This window comes from Panicum virgatum, chromosome 8K (genome assembly GCF_016808335.1).
Source record: "Panicum virgatum strain AP13 chromosome 8K, P.virgatum_v5, whole genome shotgun sequence".
Taxonomy (NCBI): Eukaryota; Viridiplantae; Streptophyta; class Magnoliopsida; order Poales; family Poaceae; genus Panicum; species Panicum virgatum.
Window position 1 is genome coordinate 53,281,220 of NC_053143.1, and position 16,659 is coordinate 53,297,878.

Sequence of the window (16,659 nt, forward strand, 5' to 3'; positions counted from 1 at the left end):
ACTCGTTGTGTTCGTGCTCGTCGGAGATCGTCTCTAGCCCTGCAAATGGGCCAGAACCCCACCTGAACCCCCACCAATCCATTTCCACGATACAAATTATGTCCACCCAATCCTATCCAACCCTCTATGCTGATAATCCAAACTACACCAAACCATTGTATGATTTCAAGCCACACCAAATCAAATTGTTTGACAATCCATGGATTCAACCCATTAAAACCCATTTCTCAACCCATGGATTGCAAATGGCCGGAGAATGAACGATGTGATGGAACGAAGCAAGCTAATAAGCGCAGCATATGAGGTAGACCTAACCAATCAGTTGTTGCACCATACTCGTACCTGTACACGCTCAGATACACAACGACAACATGCAGGCAGCAGGCATATGAATCAATCGGTGCGTGATCAATATATATCCATGTACCTAGCTATTTTGGTTACTAGACATTCTGACAAGCAGCAAGCAAGACCTTGAAACAGCGACCTGTGATGAGCCAGCATTGCAATTGCCAAAATATGTTACAGACATTCGACAACCAGCAAGCTATTAGCTATTTTGACAGACGTTGAAGCATGAAGATTGCAGGTTCAACAATTACGAGATGAAGGCCCTGACGCACTCAGAGAAGTCGCAAACCTCTCCTGCAATGTAACCGCACCAAATGTTGAAATCAATTTAACCACACCATGCAATGAAAAATTATATATATAAAAAAAGGGCGTACCCAGTGCAAAAGCTCCCACACAAGGTGGGAAACAATTAAAAAAGAGCATACCCAGTGCCGTAGGCTTCCCGCACTGTGCGGGGTCTGGAGAAGGGTTGTTTTTAAGCCGCCTTACCCACACAAATGTGCAGAGGCTGGGGCTCGAACCCGGGACCTTCCGGTTACAGACGGTAGGCTCTACCGCTGCACCAAGCCCGCCCTTTAAGGTGGGAAACAATTATTGAAATGAAATTCAACAAGCAAATCAAAATGTCTGATGAAATATCAGAAAATATTACCCTTTAACAGATTAGCTACCATTGCATCCAGGAAGACATCAATATCAACAAGGTCCTGCATAGCGCCATTTAACAGATTAGCTGGACAGCACAATATCACTGCAAAGTGCAAAGGTTAGATAAAACAATTTATGACATTCCATTTCACAGATGCTAAGTAAATCAACTGTTAAATGAATAAAAGCATGAGTAAACTAGAGACCAAAATATGTCAAAACAGTAAAAATGGAATCCAATATCGGAGGCTATAGAAGTCACTGGTTGTTTGGTAGGAGGAAAGGCATACATAATATGTAGCATACCAAAGAACATCTGGAACTGAATCATAAAGCCAATCAACATAATTTCATGCTGTCAAGTTGTGATGTCCTCTGTTATCCTCACATACAGTTTGCAGGAAGAAAGGCAGAAAGTAGAGGTTTGTCATTTGAACTCTCAGAAAATAGTAGAGGTTTGTCAATTGAACTTTCAGAAATACTTTCTTCATCTCTTCATATTTCTTCCAGCAATCATTACGGATCGTTTGACGCCCCTTAACCTTGAAAGCTGGCTGCATTGAATCTATCCAAGGCTGCAGGTAAGGATCTTCAAACTTTAGGAAAGCAATTTCAGCATGGATGATAAAATCAATCATCCGTTCACGACAGAGTTGGGCATCAAAGACAAAAATTTTATCAATTGATTGCTTGATCATGGATGCTTGAAAGCCCTTTCTGATAGCACTGTCAATCGCTGGACATGCATTGGCAATATGACTTCTGAGACTGCTAGTTCCTGATTTGGTAACCAATTTCATGTGGCAATACTTGCAAACTGCTTTTAGCTCACCATCCACATCAACCAAGTCTTTCTCATAGTGTTCCCAAACAGCGGAACGCATACGATGTGGAGTCGAAGTTGTATCAGCCTCTTCACTAGCACGAGTTCCAGAATCCAGACCCCTCTGATATACTGATTGACATCTTTTGTAACAGAAACTATGCAGCCTATTAAAGATGTATAGGGTAGCTGTTAGTTTAACCCATGCATTTTCAGAAAAGCAAGCTAAGAAAGGAATTCCCCAAACAACGACGCAGTACACATCTACTATTCCAACAACGTGCATATATATATTCTTGTGCAATTTGACTCTCTATTCTAATCAAGCTTTCGTCCATTATATATTCTTGTGCAATTTGACTCTCTATTCCGATCAAGTTGAGAAAGAATCCAAAAGAACCACAGCTAGGAACCACCTGTTTGGGCATCCCATCGGAATCCAAGAAAAAGCTGTGTGCTGCCTGGGTCTTAAACCAGTGATGGGTGACCACTTTAGACTAAACATGGGGCATAAGTGATCCCTGTATCAACTGTTCAACAACTAGGATGACCACTTTAGACTAAAATTGGGACGTAAGTGATCCCCAAATCAATTGCCCAAACATGTAGTGAGCCACAGAGAAAAAGGTGAAATCGAGCATACACAACAGAGTTCATGATGCCCCAGTTCCAAAGGTAAGACCTTGGCTTACAAGATCCTTTCCCCCAATGTAAATTAAAATTACTCAAGCATCTAGTTCAAAACCATCCGACATTATTGCACACCCCAGATTCTTTTCTCCAAGCATACACAACAGAGTTCATGATGCCCCAGTTCCAAAGGTAAGACCTTGGCTTGAAAAAGGCAGCATTGTGTACACAATTTTAATCTGAAAGATAGCTAATACATTCTGTACATTCACATGCATACATTCCAGTATTCCAAAATGCATGTGTCGTACACGGATAATGCATCACAGAGATGTCAATTACACATCACTACGGGCAAAATGTGCAGGAACAATCAGTAGAGCACTACCCATCAGGAGCAAGGGGGTGCATCGCGCAGTACCTGGAACTCCTGCACCTGCTTCTGCTGCTCGGCCTGCCACTGACCGACGATGCTGAACACCTCACCCACCACCGACTCGACCCGCTCCGTGAGCGCCTCCGTGAAGGCCTTCCCGAGGAAGAAAGCGTCGAGGATGGCCTTGCTCCCGTTGTCACCTGCGCGACACCACCAGCAAGAGGACACAGTGAAACCCCCAGCTCGAGTCGGGCTGCCCTACTACTCTGCTCCCCACGTGGACTCAGAGGGTACCTGGCTTGGGCTCGGGGCGTGAGCCGCCGCCGCCGCCGCTACTCCAGGCCGCGAATCTGGGGAGCCTTCTGGTGGAGAAGGGGGAGGCGCGGCAGGGAGCTAAGGCCGGGAAGGGGACGTAGCAGACGGGGGAGAGGGACGGCGGCGGCCACAGGCGGCGCCCCCCCCCCCCCCCCGCCCCCCCTGTGGCGGCGGCCCGGGGGAGAGGGATGGGGGAGAGGAATTTGCGAGGAAGCAGCAGCCGTACCGTGGCTTTGGGACTCCGGTTGGAATCGTGGGTTCAGCCCATTAGCAAACCGAAACAAGCAGCCTAAAACCAAACTAAACTGAACTACTTCAAGCAATAGCTCGAACCCTCCGGTTGGAATCGTGGGTTCAGCCCATTAGCAAACCGAAACAAGCAGCCTAAAACCAAACTAAACTGAACTACTTCAAGCAATAGCTCGAACCGAACCAACCCACCAGCTTGCTCAGCTTGTTTTCACCTAAATTGAATTGGCCCAACAAAAAAACCAAACCATGCAAATTGGTTCGACCCAAACCATTGTCAGGTTTCATACTATACTGAGCATGCATATAGTTTATATACTTCGTCTCCCTCGCTCACCTGGCTCACGTTTCAATCAGCCCGGACGGCCTCCTCCTCCCTCGCTCCAGCACCACCGAAACCAAATCCCTTCCGACCATGGCTTGTCCACCTCCCTAGGCTGCTCCTCAACCTTCCCCCGACCACCGTAATCCTGTATTCCGGGTCCTCGCCGGGGATTTTTCAACTCCCGAGCCACCGCTCACCATTACAGCCGCCCTTGGGCCTCAACATCAACGCCTCCGGCACACCTCCGACCTCCTTGCACGCCGTTCAACCCCACAAATGGATTGATGGTGAGCTCCTCTCGCTCAGGGGCCCGCTAATGCCGTGCGTTCGTCCTTGCTCGCTCTGGAACACCGGCTTGCCGTCGCGGCCGGCATGGGCGCCGGAGCCTGTACGCCGCCGGCTATCAGCAATGCCCGGCCGCTGCCGTAGCCTTGACCTCGGCTCGGCCGAGCCTTGACCGTGGGCCCGCTTTGTCAGCGGCTAGGAGGACGGCACTCTGACTGACTCTGACGAGGCGCAGCGCCGCGACCTACTTCCACGATTCAGTCCATCTGGACCGCACACGCCGCATCGGACGGCTTGTAGGCGCCCAGGGGGTGGACGGCCGGCGAGGAGCGCTGCCTCCGCCTCACAGCGCGGCTCACTGGGGTGCCGCCGAGCTCCGGTCGTCTCCCGCTTCCCTCCCCGTCCTCCTTGCCGCCCAGCTTGGCCGGTAGCTCCGCTGTAACTTGGCTGCAACTCTGCTGCGGATGCGCCTTCCCTTCCCAATGCATCCGCAGCCGTAAGCCGGACGGAGACGAGGCTCCGTCTTGCTCTGCTCGCCTGCTGGAGGAGAGCGAAGGGCTAGGAGATGAACAAGAGCGTCATGCCTTCTTCCTCGCACCTCTCCGTCGCCTGCACGAGCGATTCAAGCACTGTCAGAGTGGACTTGGTGCGCGGCAGCGTGGGGTCGGACGCTCCCCATGATCCTGACAGCTTCGTGCCGCGGCATCTTGCATGCAGCAACGGTGATCAAGCAACGACGACGGCCCCATGCATGGGTCACGGGGGCGGAATTGAATCTGAAGACCGCCTCCTCCGCTTCATGCCGCACTCCTCCACCATCTGGGGCGTCCTCCTCTGCGGCTCGCCGGAGCGCCGCCGCGCCCAGGGCGTCCCTCGCTTCCTCGTGGGCATCTGGGAGCCTCGCCCATCGCCCTCTTGCATCTGCTAGCCGCTGCCACGCTCCTGGAGGCGGACGGGCCGGGGCGACCTCGACCGGGGGCCGGGTGCAGCCGTCTGTCTGAACACAACTCCCGTCCCGATGTGCTCACCCTATCACCGCGCGTGCGCAGCCACCAGCGGCCCCCGTTTCGGACGGCAAGACGTACGCAGGCATAAGGAACATCGCGTTGCCTCCTCGTCCAAGGGTCGCACGGCGAGACGACGGCGGAACGTTCGTGTCTTGTTGCCATGCATCTCTTGCTTGGTACGTCGCTTCGATAGAACAAGATGGACACATCTTGAATTGGTGAAGCTTGTATCTTTGCTCTTCACACCGAGTCGACAAATTCGTGTTCGCAGAGGCCGCACTGGAATTTGTTGATTAACACTCCTCGAGTGGTTTTCTTCAACATGTAATTTGAAAATAGAAGAATGATGAGGCACATGATATTGTAGTAATGCCAAGAGCAGTGGCGTAGTACAAGCTAGCGAGGAGACGGGGGCTCAACGATCCGTCTGACCAGGCACGTAGTAGGCTATTTTCCTTGGTGTCGGCAACTCTTTCTTGCCATTTAGCATCTCAAGAACATCCGCAATGGTGGGCCGGTCTGCCCTGTTTTTCCTCAACGCACAGCAGTCCTACCTGAACCCACCTTCTAATGATCTCCATTCCCTGAGACCCGTCAAACAATGACGGATCAAACAACTCCTCTGTTAGTCCTGCTTCCCAAGCCTCCCAAGCCTGAAACCACAAAGCAGTACTATGCATTATCTGTACATGACTAGCTTATATTAGATGCATGCCTGAAGCTCACTAATGATTAAGAAATAAGAAGCAATGGCGTAATAGATGCATGCGACTGCATAAACACTTACCCATTCATACTTAGGGTGGTGGTGTTCAGGAGGTTTAGATCTGCACATACTGAGGCCAACGATCTCCAGGAGGATGACGCCAAAAGCAAATACATCGTTCTTCATTGACACAATACCATGCATAGCATATTCTGGAGCCATATATCCACTGAATGGTCGAACAAAAATGGAACCTCAGCAAAGAAAAATGATGGAAAAGAAAAGGAAAAAACAGATTCATGAAATGTACTTAAATTAGGCCAAAAATATTTGTGTGGAATTCTTACCAAGTGCCTGCTATGCGATTATTCTCACTGATCTCATCATCATTCAACACCGTAGATAAGTCAAAATCAGTAATCTTAGGATTCATATCAGAATCCAAGAGGATGTTTCTTGGTTTCAGATCCCTATGGACAATGTGCTGTTCCTGAAGGTAATGTATGCCCTGGGCTACCTGCTCAAGTATCCGGGAGACGGAATGCCAATCAAGCAAGGACTCTACAAAAATTGTAATAAAAGCACCCAAAAATAAACTATTAGGTTGTAATATTCAATAAATTTAATTAAGAGAATTGTTGGCCAAGATGTGAAAACTATGATGTAGGAGTATCTGAGTACTGGAAACTTGCCATGGATTTTCGAGTACAAGGTTCCATTCGGCACATATTCTTCAACCCAGAAATAGCCTCTTCCTTTAGCTGGACGATTTTTGTGTTTCAACAGCCGCATTATCACTGAAGATTTTTGTGTTTCAACTTCATGGCCATATCCTAGAACTTTAACTATGTTTTGGTGTTGAAGCTTTGAAGCTAGGACAAGTTGACCATGTGCAAGCATATGCTCCCAGCCTAATGGGCGTGGTTCTATAAACGTCTTGATAGCGACCACATTCCCATCCATTAATACACCCTGAAAATTACGAACACCAGGTTATTACATAGAGAAATTTTACAATACTTGGGGAGACGTCAGGAGGCGTTTCATGTGTCTATGATTTGTGGACCCAATACGAGGGAAGGTGTTGAGAGGCATCAATGAGAAGGCGTTGGGAGGCGTTAAATATGTCTATAGTCGGTGGGACCATACGTGACGTAACGCCTCCCAACGCCTCCAAAGTTAGAGGATTAGAAATTTATGGCAATTCCTTTTCCACAGTTATTCTTTTTAATCAAGAATAAAAGGATAAATTCATGACTATAAAAATAATGTTCTAACTTTGAACCAGTACCTCGTTGTACCAGTGCAGCGACAACCACTCTCCGCCGCCACCGCCGGCGTCACCTCCACGCACGCCCGAACGGCAGCCCCTGCAGCTGCAGGTGGTCGCCCAGGCCGGATGGACCGTCCATCAACGGTGCCTTGGTCCATAAAGAACTAAGCCCAAACGTGCTCAGGAGATAAATAGAGAAGACAACAGCTCGTGTTCCCTTGCCGGAACGCCATGGCTGAGTTGCTCGAGCTCAAGCCGGTGTCAGCTCTGACCATCGTCCTCGAATCTCCTCGAATCCTCAAAAGGTGTTTGAGTTAAAAAAAAAACAAAACTTTTCCCCTCACCCATCCCAAACCAGCCCAGCCCACCTATCTCTTCTCCCTCTCTCTTCCTTCTTTCCTGTGGCCCAACCTGTCCGGCCCAGAAAACCCCAACCCAGCTGGCCCAACCCGCCACCTCTCTCCCTCTCTCTCACTTCCACCAGGGGCCCGCTTGTCAGCGTCGTCCCCTACCTCCCGCACCTTCTTTTTCTGACGCCGAGCGCTTTTCCCGTCGTGGACGCGCCCACGACCGCGCCCCCGAGCTCCGCCTTCCTTTTTGAATCGCCACCTTGATGGCCATAATGGCCAGCGACGCGCGCGACCTCTCCCCCGCGCGGAGACGCCGCGGCATTCATTGCCGTGACTGCCGCTGACGAACTCGCCGCCTCCTCCCTCGCACGCGCGGGCGCACTAACCCCCCCTTCCCCTCTATAAATCGCGCACCCGAGCTCACCCCTCTCCCTTTCCCCTCTGCTCACACTCACTCTCGCTCGCACTACCACTCCAGAGCTCCGCCGAACACCGCCGTCGTCCCGAGCTCCGCCGTCGCCATCGATCTGCCGTTCCGCTGCATCCCTTCGCCGCCCGTTCCGCGCCAAGGCTAGGTGAAGTGGTGAGGACCCTCGCCGCCCCTTTTTCCATCTCCCTCTCGCTCTCCCGCCCCGGCAATTGCTCGCCGGAGCACGCCGTCCGCCCCTCGCCATCGTGGAGCACCGCCGCTGCACCAACCCGCCGCCCCGCCACCCCCATAGTGCTCGCCGTCGACTCCTCTATCTCCCCGGCCAAACCCCGCAGCGAACCGAGCCCTGGAGCACCGGATTCGGTGTTCTCCGGCGGTCCGCCGCCGCCCCTGCTCACCGCCGGTGTGCAGCGCCGCTCGCTGAGCGGCGCCACCGAGCCGCCGCCCCGCCCAAGCCGCGTCCCCGTGCAGCCGAGCCGCCACGAAGTCGAGCCGCGCGGCCCGAGCCGCGCAGAGCCGAGCCGCGCCCATCCCAGCCCTCGGATCTCCATCCGACGGTCTAGATTGGATCTAGACCAAAGTCAATCCCCCACATACCGGTCAACCCCCTGATCTTTTGCAAAAGAGCCCCTCAGTTTTGCGAAAATAAACCCGCAGTCCACTGCAGTTCAAAAATAATTAGGTTGAAGTCCTTTTCTTTCTATTTTAGCCCCTGTGTTTTCTAAAAATAGAAGCCGCCATCCAGGACCCTTCTTTTCGCTATCTAGCCCCTGGATCTAAGGTTTAATTAGGTTTTTAGCCCCTGGTTTCATTGAAGCTAACCCCTGGAAGTTCAAAACTCTCACAAACAAGTCCCTAATGCACTGTTTTAGCCATATCTTTCATGTTTCAACTCCGTTTTCAGCGATTCTTGCACTCACGCGATCCTTGCTTCGCGTTCTACACCTTTTTCACCTTTTCCGGTACTGTTTTTACTTTTTTCTACTGTTTCTTATTTGTATTGTTTGTTGTGCTTGTGTGATCGTGTAGACGACGTGCCGTTCGAGGGTGATCAAGAGCAAGCTTTTGAGGAAGATTTTCAGCAGTTAGCCAAGGAAGGCAAGTGGCTTTCCGCCTCTGCATACTCTGATTTGTCCCATTAATAGCATGTTAATTCACTTTACTTTACTGTTTATGCATAAATTTGACGGGAACACCTATTAAGGACTTTCCCTAGTCTTTTTACCTCAACCTTGGAACACCGGGTTTAATATCTTGTTGGGGTAGCTTTGCTTAGTTTCTTTATCTTGGGTTGGTTGGTATAATCTTGGAAAATGTTAAATATGGTTTTATCATGGTTAAGGGAACAAGATCACTTCGATTAATTGGAACATGGAGAACCACCCAGGAAAACAGTGCAACCACAAGAACTATATGGCTCTGGTCTTGGCTAATTAATTAGAGACTCTAGTTTGAAGCAGTCTTACCGAAAGGGCAAGAGGAGCAGCGGTTGACAGGGTATAACCCGGTCCTCTTGGGAAGTGGGCTTTGCTAAGACACTATGCCCATTAGGGAGGCTTATGCTCTGCTACTGCTCCGGAAACCTTAGCGGACCACTTCTTATTAGGGAATCTTTGTAAAGGCCTCATAGCATCCCTATGCAATCACACCTAAGGAAGTGTGGCATTGTGCCGGCCCGCACAGCATGATTGGGTCCAAAGTTCTTCGGAACTTTTACGCGACTTATGGGTAAAGTGTACAACCTCTGCAGAGTGTAAAACTAATATATCAGTCGTGCTCGCGGTTATGAGCGGCTTGGACCCTCGTATGATAATTGAACTTGAAGAATAATCAAATTGTGGTTCTTTGGTTTTATGTTGGATCCTTTATGCTTATGCTTAAGTGGGTTGGTATAAACTTATACTTAGTTAATAGGTGCTTGCTAATAAAATATGATCAACTAAAATTGCTAACCGCTGAAATGCCTTTAGCACTTCTTGTTTAACCTTGCATATTCCCCCACTTGCTGAGTATTAACCATAAGTGTACTCACCATTGCTTAAATTGCTGCTCAGAAGAGAACTTTGAAGTGGAGAACTTCGACGATTTCGAGGAGTTCTAGGCGTACGTCCACTAGTCAGCTGCCTGTGGGAGAAGTTGTGCTGTGGACTTCATTTAGGATGTCGGTGAAACGTTTAAGACCTTTTGAGTCTATTTCATTCGGGGTGTAATAATGTCGTTTTGCTCTATAATTCCTTTACTTTTCAAGCATTGTCTTTTGATACATTCACTCGACGTCGATCATATGTGTGTAAATTTGATCCTGGAGGACATATGAGATGCATTCGATTTTCTTTATAAAATCGGGTGTGACAGTGACTCTAGGCATGGGAAACGAAGGTTGGATACGGCGGCCGCGGTAGCCATGGCTATGGCATCCCGAGCTTTGGGGAGCTCTGCTCAAGTAGGGAGAGTGAAGGCCACGGGTTGGGGAAGGTAGAGGAGGGCTTGGAGGTGCTCATCCTAGGAGGAATTGAAACGAGAGGGTTTGATGGGGGAGATCGGCTGGTGGTTTGTTCCACCAAGAACAGAGCAGCTCGATGGACAGAGCTTGGGGATGGGAAGCTGGAGGAGTGGGACGCGTGGCTCGGCGAGCTCAATGGTGGTGAGGAGAGCAACTTGGGGCGCCTTTCCTAGGCGGCGGAGGTGAGCTCGACTGGTGGCGCCTTCAATGTCAGCGACGGGGACGGGCAGGCCGGCGAGCAAGGCTGCAACGAGGTGGTGACACGGCAGTGACAGCAGTTGAGGGTGCGACGGGAAGTGGTGGTCGGGGGCGACACTCACCGGGAGAGAGAAGATGCCGGTGGGCGTGGGGTTTGGCGGAGGCAGGAGAGGATAGTGGGCCCTTTAAAAAATTATCATTTATGAGTTATGACGCATGTCCAGTAGCCCCTGAGCTTTGAATCTGAATCCCGTGATTTGGGGTTTAAGGATCTTAAGTCGTGGGATTTGGGATATCCCAATTACTATTCTACCCTTCAATAATTAAAATTAATTAAAAATAATATTATGAGTAGGCATTGGGAGGTATTAGAAAGCGTTAAAAAGTATTTCCAAATATTGTAAAAGGGCTCAACATATGATTGACTTGTTGGGTGGTTGCAACATAGTACTACGCTTGAATTGGCTTATTGAACCCGGCCGCTATGTCGTGTTACACGTAAAATTAAAGAATATCTTCTCATCAATTAAAATTTTAATTCCTATCTATTTTAGTTTCAATTTATGCTAAGGTGTCACTGAAAGCATTCTTTGGATATTACCATGGTCTCAAAAATATGAATTTGCTAAGTAATATCTATTACTCCATCCTTTGAAAAATGTAAGGAGGTGTTTGACCTGATGTAGTCTCCATTACTACCTTTGACTGTTAATATCACAGCCATTATATTATTCGAGTACATAAAATTGACTTCATATGAAAATACTTTCAAATATATGAATATGATCTGATTATAATAAATTTTTATGGTATAATCTACAAATTCTTAGACTACTTGTTGGTCAGATTAAAAGGTTTGAATCATGGGTTGCATTATAGAAAAGAAAAGGTGAGGGTATTATATATTTGTAAAGTATATTGAACTTTATAAGTATGCACTTCCATAGATCAAATAACTCAATTTTTCTATGCTCATCGCACTATCATCACCATGCAGGGAAGACATTGTCAACTCAGTAGGAACCTTAATTGAGAATAAGTGAACAATCTAAAAAGGCAAGTTAACCTCGGATGCCAAGAACAGATAATGTTCTATCAGAATCCCAAAGGAGTCACAAACAAGTAAAGTTGGTTAAGATTTTAAATTTACTGATCGCTGGATTTAAATTGTTTCTAATGCTACTCTTTTGAATTAAAAATGCAATATGCATAACAAAGAAAAAATTCATGTATTTCGACTATAGTGGATTATTTTGTCAGTAAAACATAGGTAAATGTTTATGAGCTGTGCCGTTATTTGTGAAGCATCATCATCATTCAGCCTGGCAATGGATACAAGTAACAGAATGATGGAATCATTGATGTTGCAGTTATACTGGAAAGAGGCTTGTTGCATTAATAATGCTAAAATGTAAAGATGTGCAAACTTATCGGAACCCTTTAACCCCTCTATGGCTCTCTTTTTTATGTTTCACTTGCAAATGAGTGATAAATTCATTGATATAGCCAACAAATTCTGTGCCTGTTTCATCAAAAAAAAAATCAGTGCCCGTTCCTTCTTATCAGGTCCAAATTACTAAAGCCTATGCACCCATTATTCAGCCTTAGCTTCCAGAGTTCCCAAATATGACAAAGTGACCCATCTTTGTTCAATGGACAAGAAAATTTATCAGACATATCAAAGAAACAATAACAATTTGAATATCAAGCATATGTTGAGTACCTTGTAGACCATACAGAATGCACCTTCTCCAATGATGTTTCCTCCATTTATAGCATCCTTTAACTCAGATAAACTGAAGTTTTTTAAGGCTGACATGGAAACAACAAATACCTTTAGTTTAGCTTTATGCGACCATGAAGCTGATGTGGCCATAAAAATCATTCTAAATGAGCAGAGCGGTAAACATGGATAGTTTTGAAGAAGTAAGATGAAGAAGTGGTGAGCATTGGTAACTAGTTAGCCCGCCAAATGAGAAGCATCAACAAGAGTTACGTCTATGACAAAGAAAGAGTTAATATTGTAGGATCCATATATCTGCGTGTATCACAGGAGTACCAACAAATGAGTGATACAAATTTGGTTTGTTAATTAAGACTTCGTTAAAAGGTTGGTGAAATGTTCAGGTGCAAATTTAAGTAGACATGACTAGCTAAATTGATAGATAAGCCAGCTTGTCTTTGGTGAAAAGCTGAAGGTTGAACCCGATCTCATGTTCATTCATTGGTGGAGCTGAGGGGAAAAAACAAGAGGGACCTAGTTCGTCCATGGCATTCAAGAGTTCTGAAGGTCCCAATGCAACTTTTCTATTCCTGTTAATCTAGAGGTGCCAACTAAACTACAAGCCATACAATAGAATTCATAATTGGCTTAATTAAAGACATTGTTATTGCAAGCAATTGAGTAGACAAGAATATAGATCTTAGAAGTTGCATGGATAAATTAATTTTAGTAAGTAAAACCCAAATAACAAGTTAAACATGGAGTCAGACTAAATAAAAGCATACTTTCTCTGACATTTTATTTCCTGTACTTCTATTAGCATGCTGTGTTTTTCTTTGTAAACATGTAAACTTTACCTTCCAAGTAGCTATCCATAGGTCATGACTTTATCTAAGGTAATTATTAAATGTAATTTTTATGTAGAAAAAAATAAAAGTGATTTATGCTGAAACCCACTACAGGAACAAGCTAGCAGAAATCCATCTTACCTTCTAAAGGAGCAAAGGGGGCATCGTTTCCTGTTGGTACAATGTATTCCTCACCGTTCAAATCAGACCAGCCATTATTACCATATATTGATAAGAAGCTATATTTTAGGTCGGTGAAAACTAAATAATGATTGATGCCACAAAGCTTGCAAGTTATTATATGGTTAGTTCATCAACTTCAACATCCAGTAGTGAATAAAAGGATGGAAATTGAGAAAAAGACATAGGTGCATTTGGAAAGGCTCCAGGGCAAGAAGTGTACATATCTTCTCTGCATATTCTTTTTAATTCCATCAAATAGGTTTCTGTAGATATATTGTAATGGTACAGTTTAATAGCTCAAAGGATGGTGACACAACATAGCGGAGGAACAAAATTAGTACCCAGTTAGATGATGATTCAGTTAGTTTATAACGTAAATGAATCACATCAGTCAGACTTTATATGCCAAAACAGCATAAGCCATAATATACCAAAAAATTAAGGTAACTTCCAGTATGCTTTACTTGGTACTCGCTCTATAGTCATGACAATATGATGGTAGGGGTGTCATGTTATCATGACTGAAGGAACATCTAATAACACACCGTAATGGCTCTAACAAGAAGGGGTACTCATGGCAGCATATTGCCTTTACACCAATCAATTTATAATTTTATATTCTTAGTAGTTGAACTATGGAAGTACTACTTCCATCAGTCTCTGCACTAACAAGCTAGCCGTCAGGAACTGAGAATACAAACAGCCATATGTACCTAGCATCTTCAGTTGAATGAATGTTATTCGATACACCCGTCAGTCCTGCATCCTGAAATATGGAAAATAATTCAATTAGTTTGTGGTAGCATTGTGAAGCTTTTACAAGAAGATATGTGTCGTCATCTCTAATTATTTGGGTAAACTATTAACAATTTGAAGGTGAAGCTAGCAGGTAAACATGATTTAACATCAAAGATTCAGGTTTCAGGACATCTACTAAAGCATCAAACAACTGTACCGCTTGCTGCTGCCGGGGCGGAGGCTGACCACCAGCCTGAATAGTAAGCAACAAGATGGTGGTGTGGGCGTTGATGGCGAAGGACGCCAGCATCACTTTGTTCAAGATGTCATCCTGTACCCGGCGCAGCTGCTTCGACAGGTCACCCGCCGCGACGAGGCGGCGGGTAGTGGTCCTCTCCTGGCAGGCCGTGACGAGCTCGAGGGCACGCTGCAGGGTCTCCTCCAGGTCCTCCAGCGCACCGGCCAGCGCCGGGCTGTCGGCCACCGTCCCCGTCTGCTGCAGCTGCGACAGGATGGCGCTGAACCTCAGCACGCGCCTCGTGATCTCGCGGCAATCCTCCTCGTTGCGGCGAACCCTGTTCACGGCCTCCTTGATCTTGAGCCCGATTTTGACGATCTTCTCCACGGTGGCCACCGGATCTGCCATCGAAACCTTCCCGCCGCACGCAGCTGCGCACAAGATCGAGCAGATGAGGTAAGATCTTGAAACGTTTTGGATCTTCTCCGAGCAACAATCAGAGCAAACAAATTGATTCTCCCACCACGAGCTCTCTATTCACTCGGCAGCAACTCTGCTCTGAGGATGAGTTGCTGAAGCCGGTCTGGACTCTGTTTTTTCTCTTGGCGCAGCGGCGCAGACTGAGGTGAGGATGGAAGATGGTTTTGCTTTTCCGCTCGCATGGACCCTCACCCATTGTATCCTCTGCTCGCGAAACCGTGTGGAAAGTATGGACCGGTTGCTCGGGACGCTTTTTATTTGTGTGCCAAGTACCAAAATGAATAAAAGATAGCAAAAGATTCGACTGCAGAATCGACGAAGTGAGAATGAACAAGTGTCCGTGTAAAGAATGGTGAAGTGAAGTTCTTTCCATCACGTGGTGGGGACCACTTGCTATGGATGAAAATCCGTCCATATTTCTATATTTGTTTGGGGGCTAAACTGAAACGAGACCGGAAACGGGATATTGGTCGGGCCAGCCAAATATAACTGGGAACCGAGACCGACCGAAAGAACGCAACCGAGAAAATTCAGTTCTACTTCGGTTCCATGTTCTAGAAACCGAATTTAATCGGTTCTTTCAATTCTTAGGCTTAGTTAACCAATGAACATAGTATATAGTAAACTTAGCTAATCCGGAAACTCTAGCTTGTGCCCGCGCTGTGCCCCCCACCCCAGTCCCACTCCACTCCCATCCCACGAACCATCGCCCCACCCGCCCAGGCCCAACACCTGGCCACTCCACCTCAACCAAGACAAAATGTACTTATTCGGAGTCCAACACAATTGGATATAGACTTTTCCCTCTATATAGCAATTAGCCTAGATTTTTATTAAACATGTATTATTGTATTATATATGTATTTGTTGCAACGATAATATTAAAAGAAATTTTCTAAAAGAAAAATTCATTTTCTACACTCGCTTGTAGCTACTCCTACATATATCTCATCATGTATGACGTATCTGATCCAACGAAAGAGTATATACCTGGAGTATGTGATCATACTAGAACATCTATGATAGTATATACATTGGGTACGTGACCATACATAGAGTATGTGAACGTACTTATTTTCATATACTAGTACTAAGGTATAATCATAATATATTTAAAAAACACGGTTGCTTTTGAAAATTTTCATATATATCCCTTTGAAGTATCTTAGAATTAGTACGTGAACATACTCAAAGTGACAAATGAGTATGCGGTATACTTATGATAAGAATAGCTACATGCAAGTGTAGATAAAACTCGTCCTTTCTAAAAATATAATATATGCATCTTTAAATAAATTTTTGTTATAGTTAAATGAGTAATAACCTAGTACGTGTCAGACCAGAGGATTTCAGTTTTTCTATCTTTACTTGGCAAGCGTTAATTCTATATGCTTTCAGACCTTTAGCTTAACATATGTTCTACTTTCCGATTTTGATTTAGTTTAGTTATGGACCAGCCACTATCATGATTTGCCCCAAAACAGATGAAAGTTAGCTCTCTTCAAAAATACTCTCTTTGTCTCAGAATAAGGCCAGTCTTAACTGTGGTATCACCATACAGTTATCAAATTGGAATCTTGGTAACGGAGCCAGACGAGTGTAATAATGATGAAACTCCTCTCTCATCCTGTAAAACTCTCCCTCTCTTTCATCATAATAATTCTGTCATGTCAGCAAACTTGCCGATGTGGCATAAAATTTAGTGCTCATGATACTCTTATGGAACTTTCATTAAGATTGGCCTAAGTGTTTGTGTAGAAAATTCAGACATATTACTAGTAGTGAAAAATGACTATGTTACCCTAATTAACTATCAGGTGTGATTGAAAATCACACTGTTTATTTGGTGGTCTAAATCCTCAATAAACGTAAATGCATTGGAACTAGAAAAGTAACATCTATTTGAGCATTTACCCTCCTTTATACAATTTTTCTTTGTATTTGATATTATTTTCATTACATATGCTTTACTACAAT

General features: G+C 45.9%; 2 protein-coding genes across 7 annotated transcripts; both read right to left on the reverse strand.

Moving 5' to 3' along the window:
* Nucleotides 1–257: 257 nt before the first annotated feature.
* LOC120645965 lies at nucleotides 258–3,282 on the reverse strand (the record flags this gene model as incomplete). The annotated part of the gene is made up of 4 exons (XM_039922665.1): nucleotides 258–645; nucleotides 1,007–1,061; nucleotides 2,877–3,031; nucleotides 3,126–3,282. Coding segments are annotated over 4 exons (414 nt in total), but the record flags the coding sequence as incomplete, so codon positions are not given.
* A 1,988-nt stretch (nucleotides 3,283–5,270) lies between these two features.
* Nucleotides 5,271–14,910, reverse strand: LOC120645218 (cysteine-rich receptor-like protein kinase 10). 6 transcript variants are annotated; one of them, XM_039922016.1, is made up of 8 exons: nucleotides 14,726–14,910; nucleotides 14,182–14,633; nucleotides 13,185–13,992; nucleotides 12,196–12,284; nucleotides 6,411–6,690; nucleotides 6,066–6,279; nucleotides 5,800–5,947; nucleotides 5,271–5,665 (listed from the first exon to the last, which is right to left on the reverse strand). In XM_039922016.1, exons 4-8 carry the CDS (start codon nucleotides 12,205–12,207, stop codon nucleotides 5,504–5,506), a joined length of 816 nt encoding a protein of 271 aa, XP_039777950.1. In that variant the 5' UTR covers nucleotides 12,208–12,284; nucleotides 13,185–13,992; nucleotides 14,182–14,633; nucleotides 14,726–14,910; the 3' UTR covers nucleotides 5,271–5,503. The 6 variants fall into 6 exon arrangements, 5 of the variants coding, with proteins under 5 accessions (XP_039777950.1, XP_039777948.1, XP_039777947.1 ...); XM_039922014.1 differs by having other exon boundaries at nucleotides 13,940–13,992; nucleotides 14,726–14,907; XM_039922013.1 differs by having other exon boundaries at nucleotides 12,196–13,992; nucleotides 14,729–14,910.
* Nucleotides 14,911–16,659: the final 1,749 nt, after the last annotated feature.

What these genes read in the sequence shown, in the direction of transcription:
- LOC120645218 (XM_039922013.1), bottom strand. Translation starts at nt 12,357, where the DNA reads ATGATTTTTATGGCCACATCAGCTTCATGGTCGCATAAAGCTAAACTA. An exon ending in CATTCTGTATGGTCTACAAG is followed by an intron (nt 6,691 to 12,195) that starts GTACTCAACATA and finishes CGTAATTTTCAG; the next exon opens with GGTGTATTAATGGATGGGAA. An exon ending in CTTGTACTCGAAAATCCATG is followed by an intron (nt 6,280 to 6,410) that starts GCAAGTTTCCAG and finishes CAATTTTTGTAG; the next exon opens with AGTCCTTGCTTGATTGGCAT.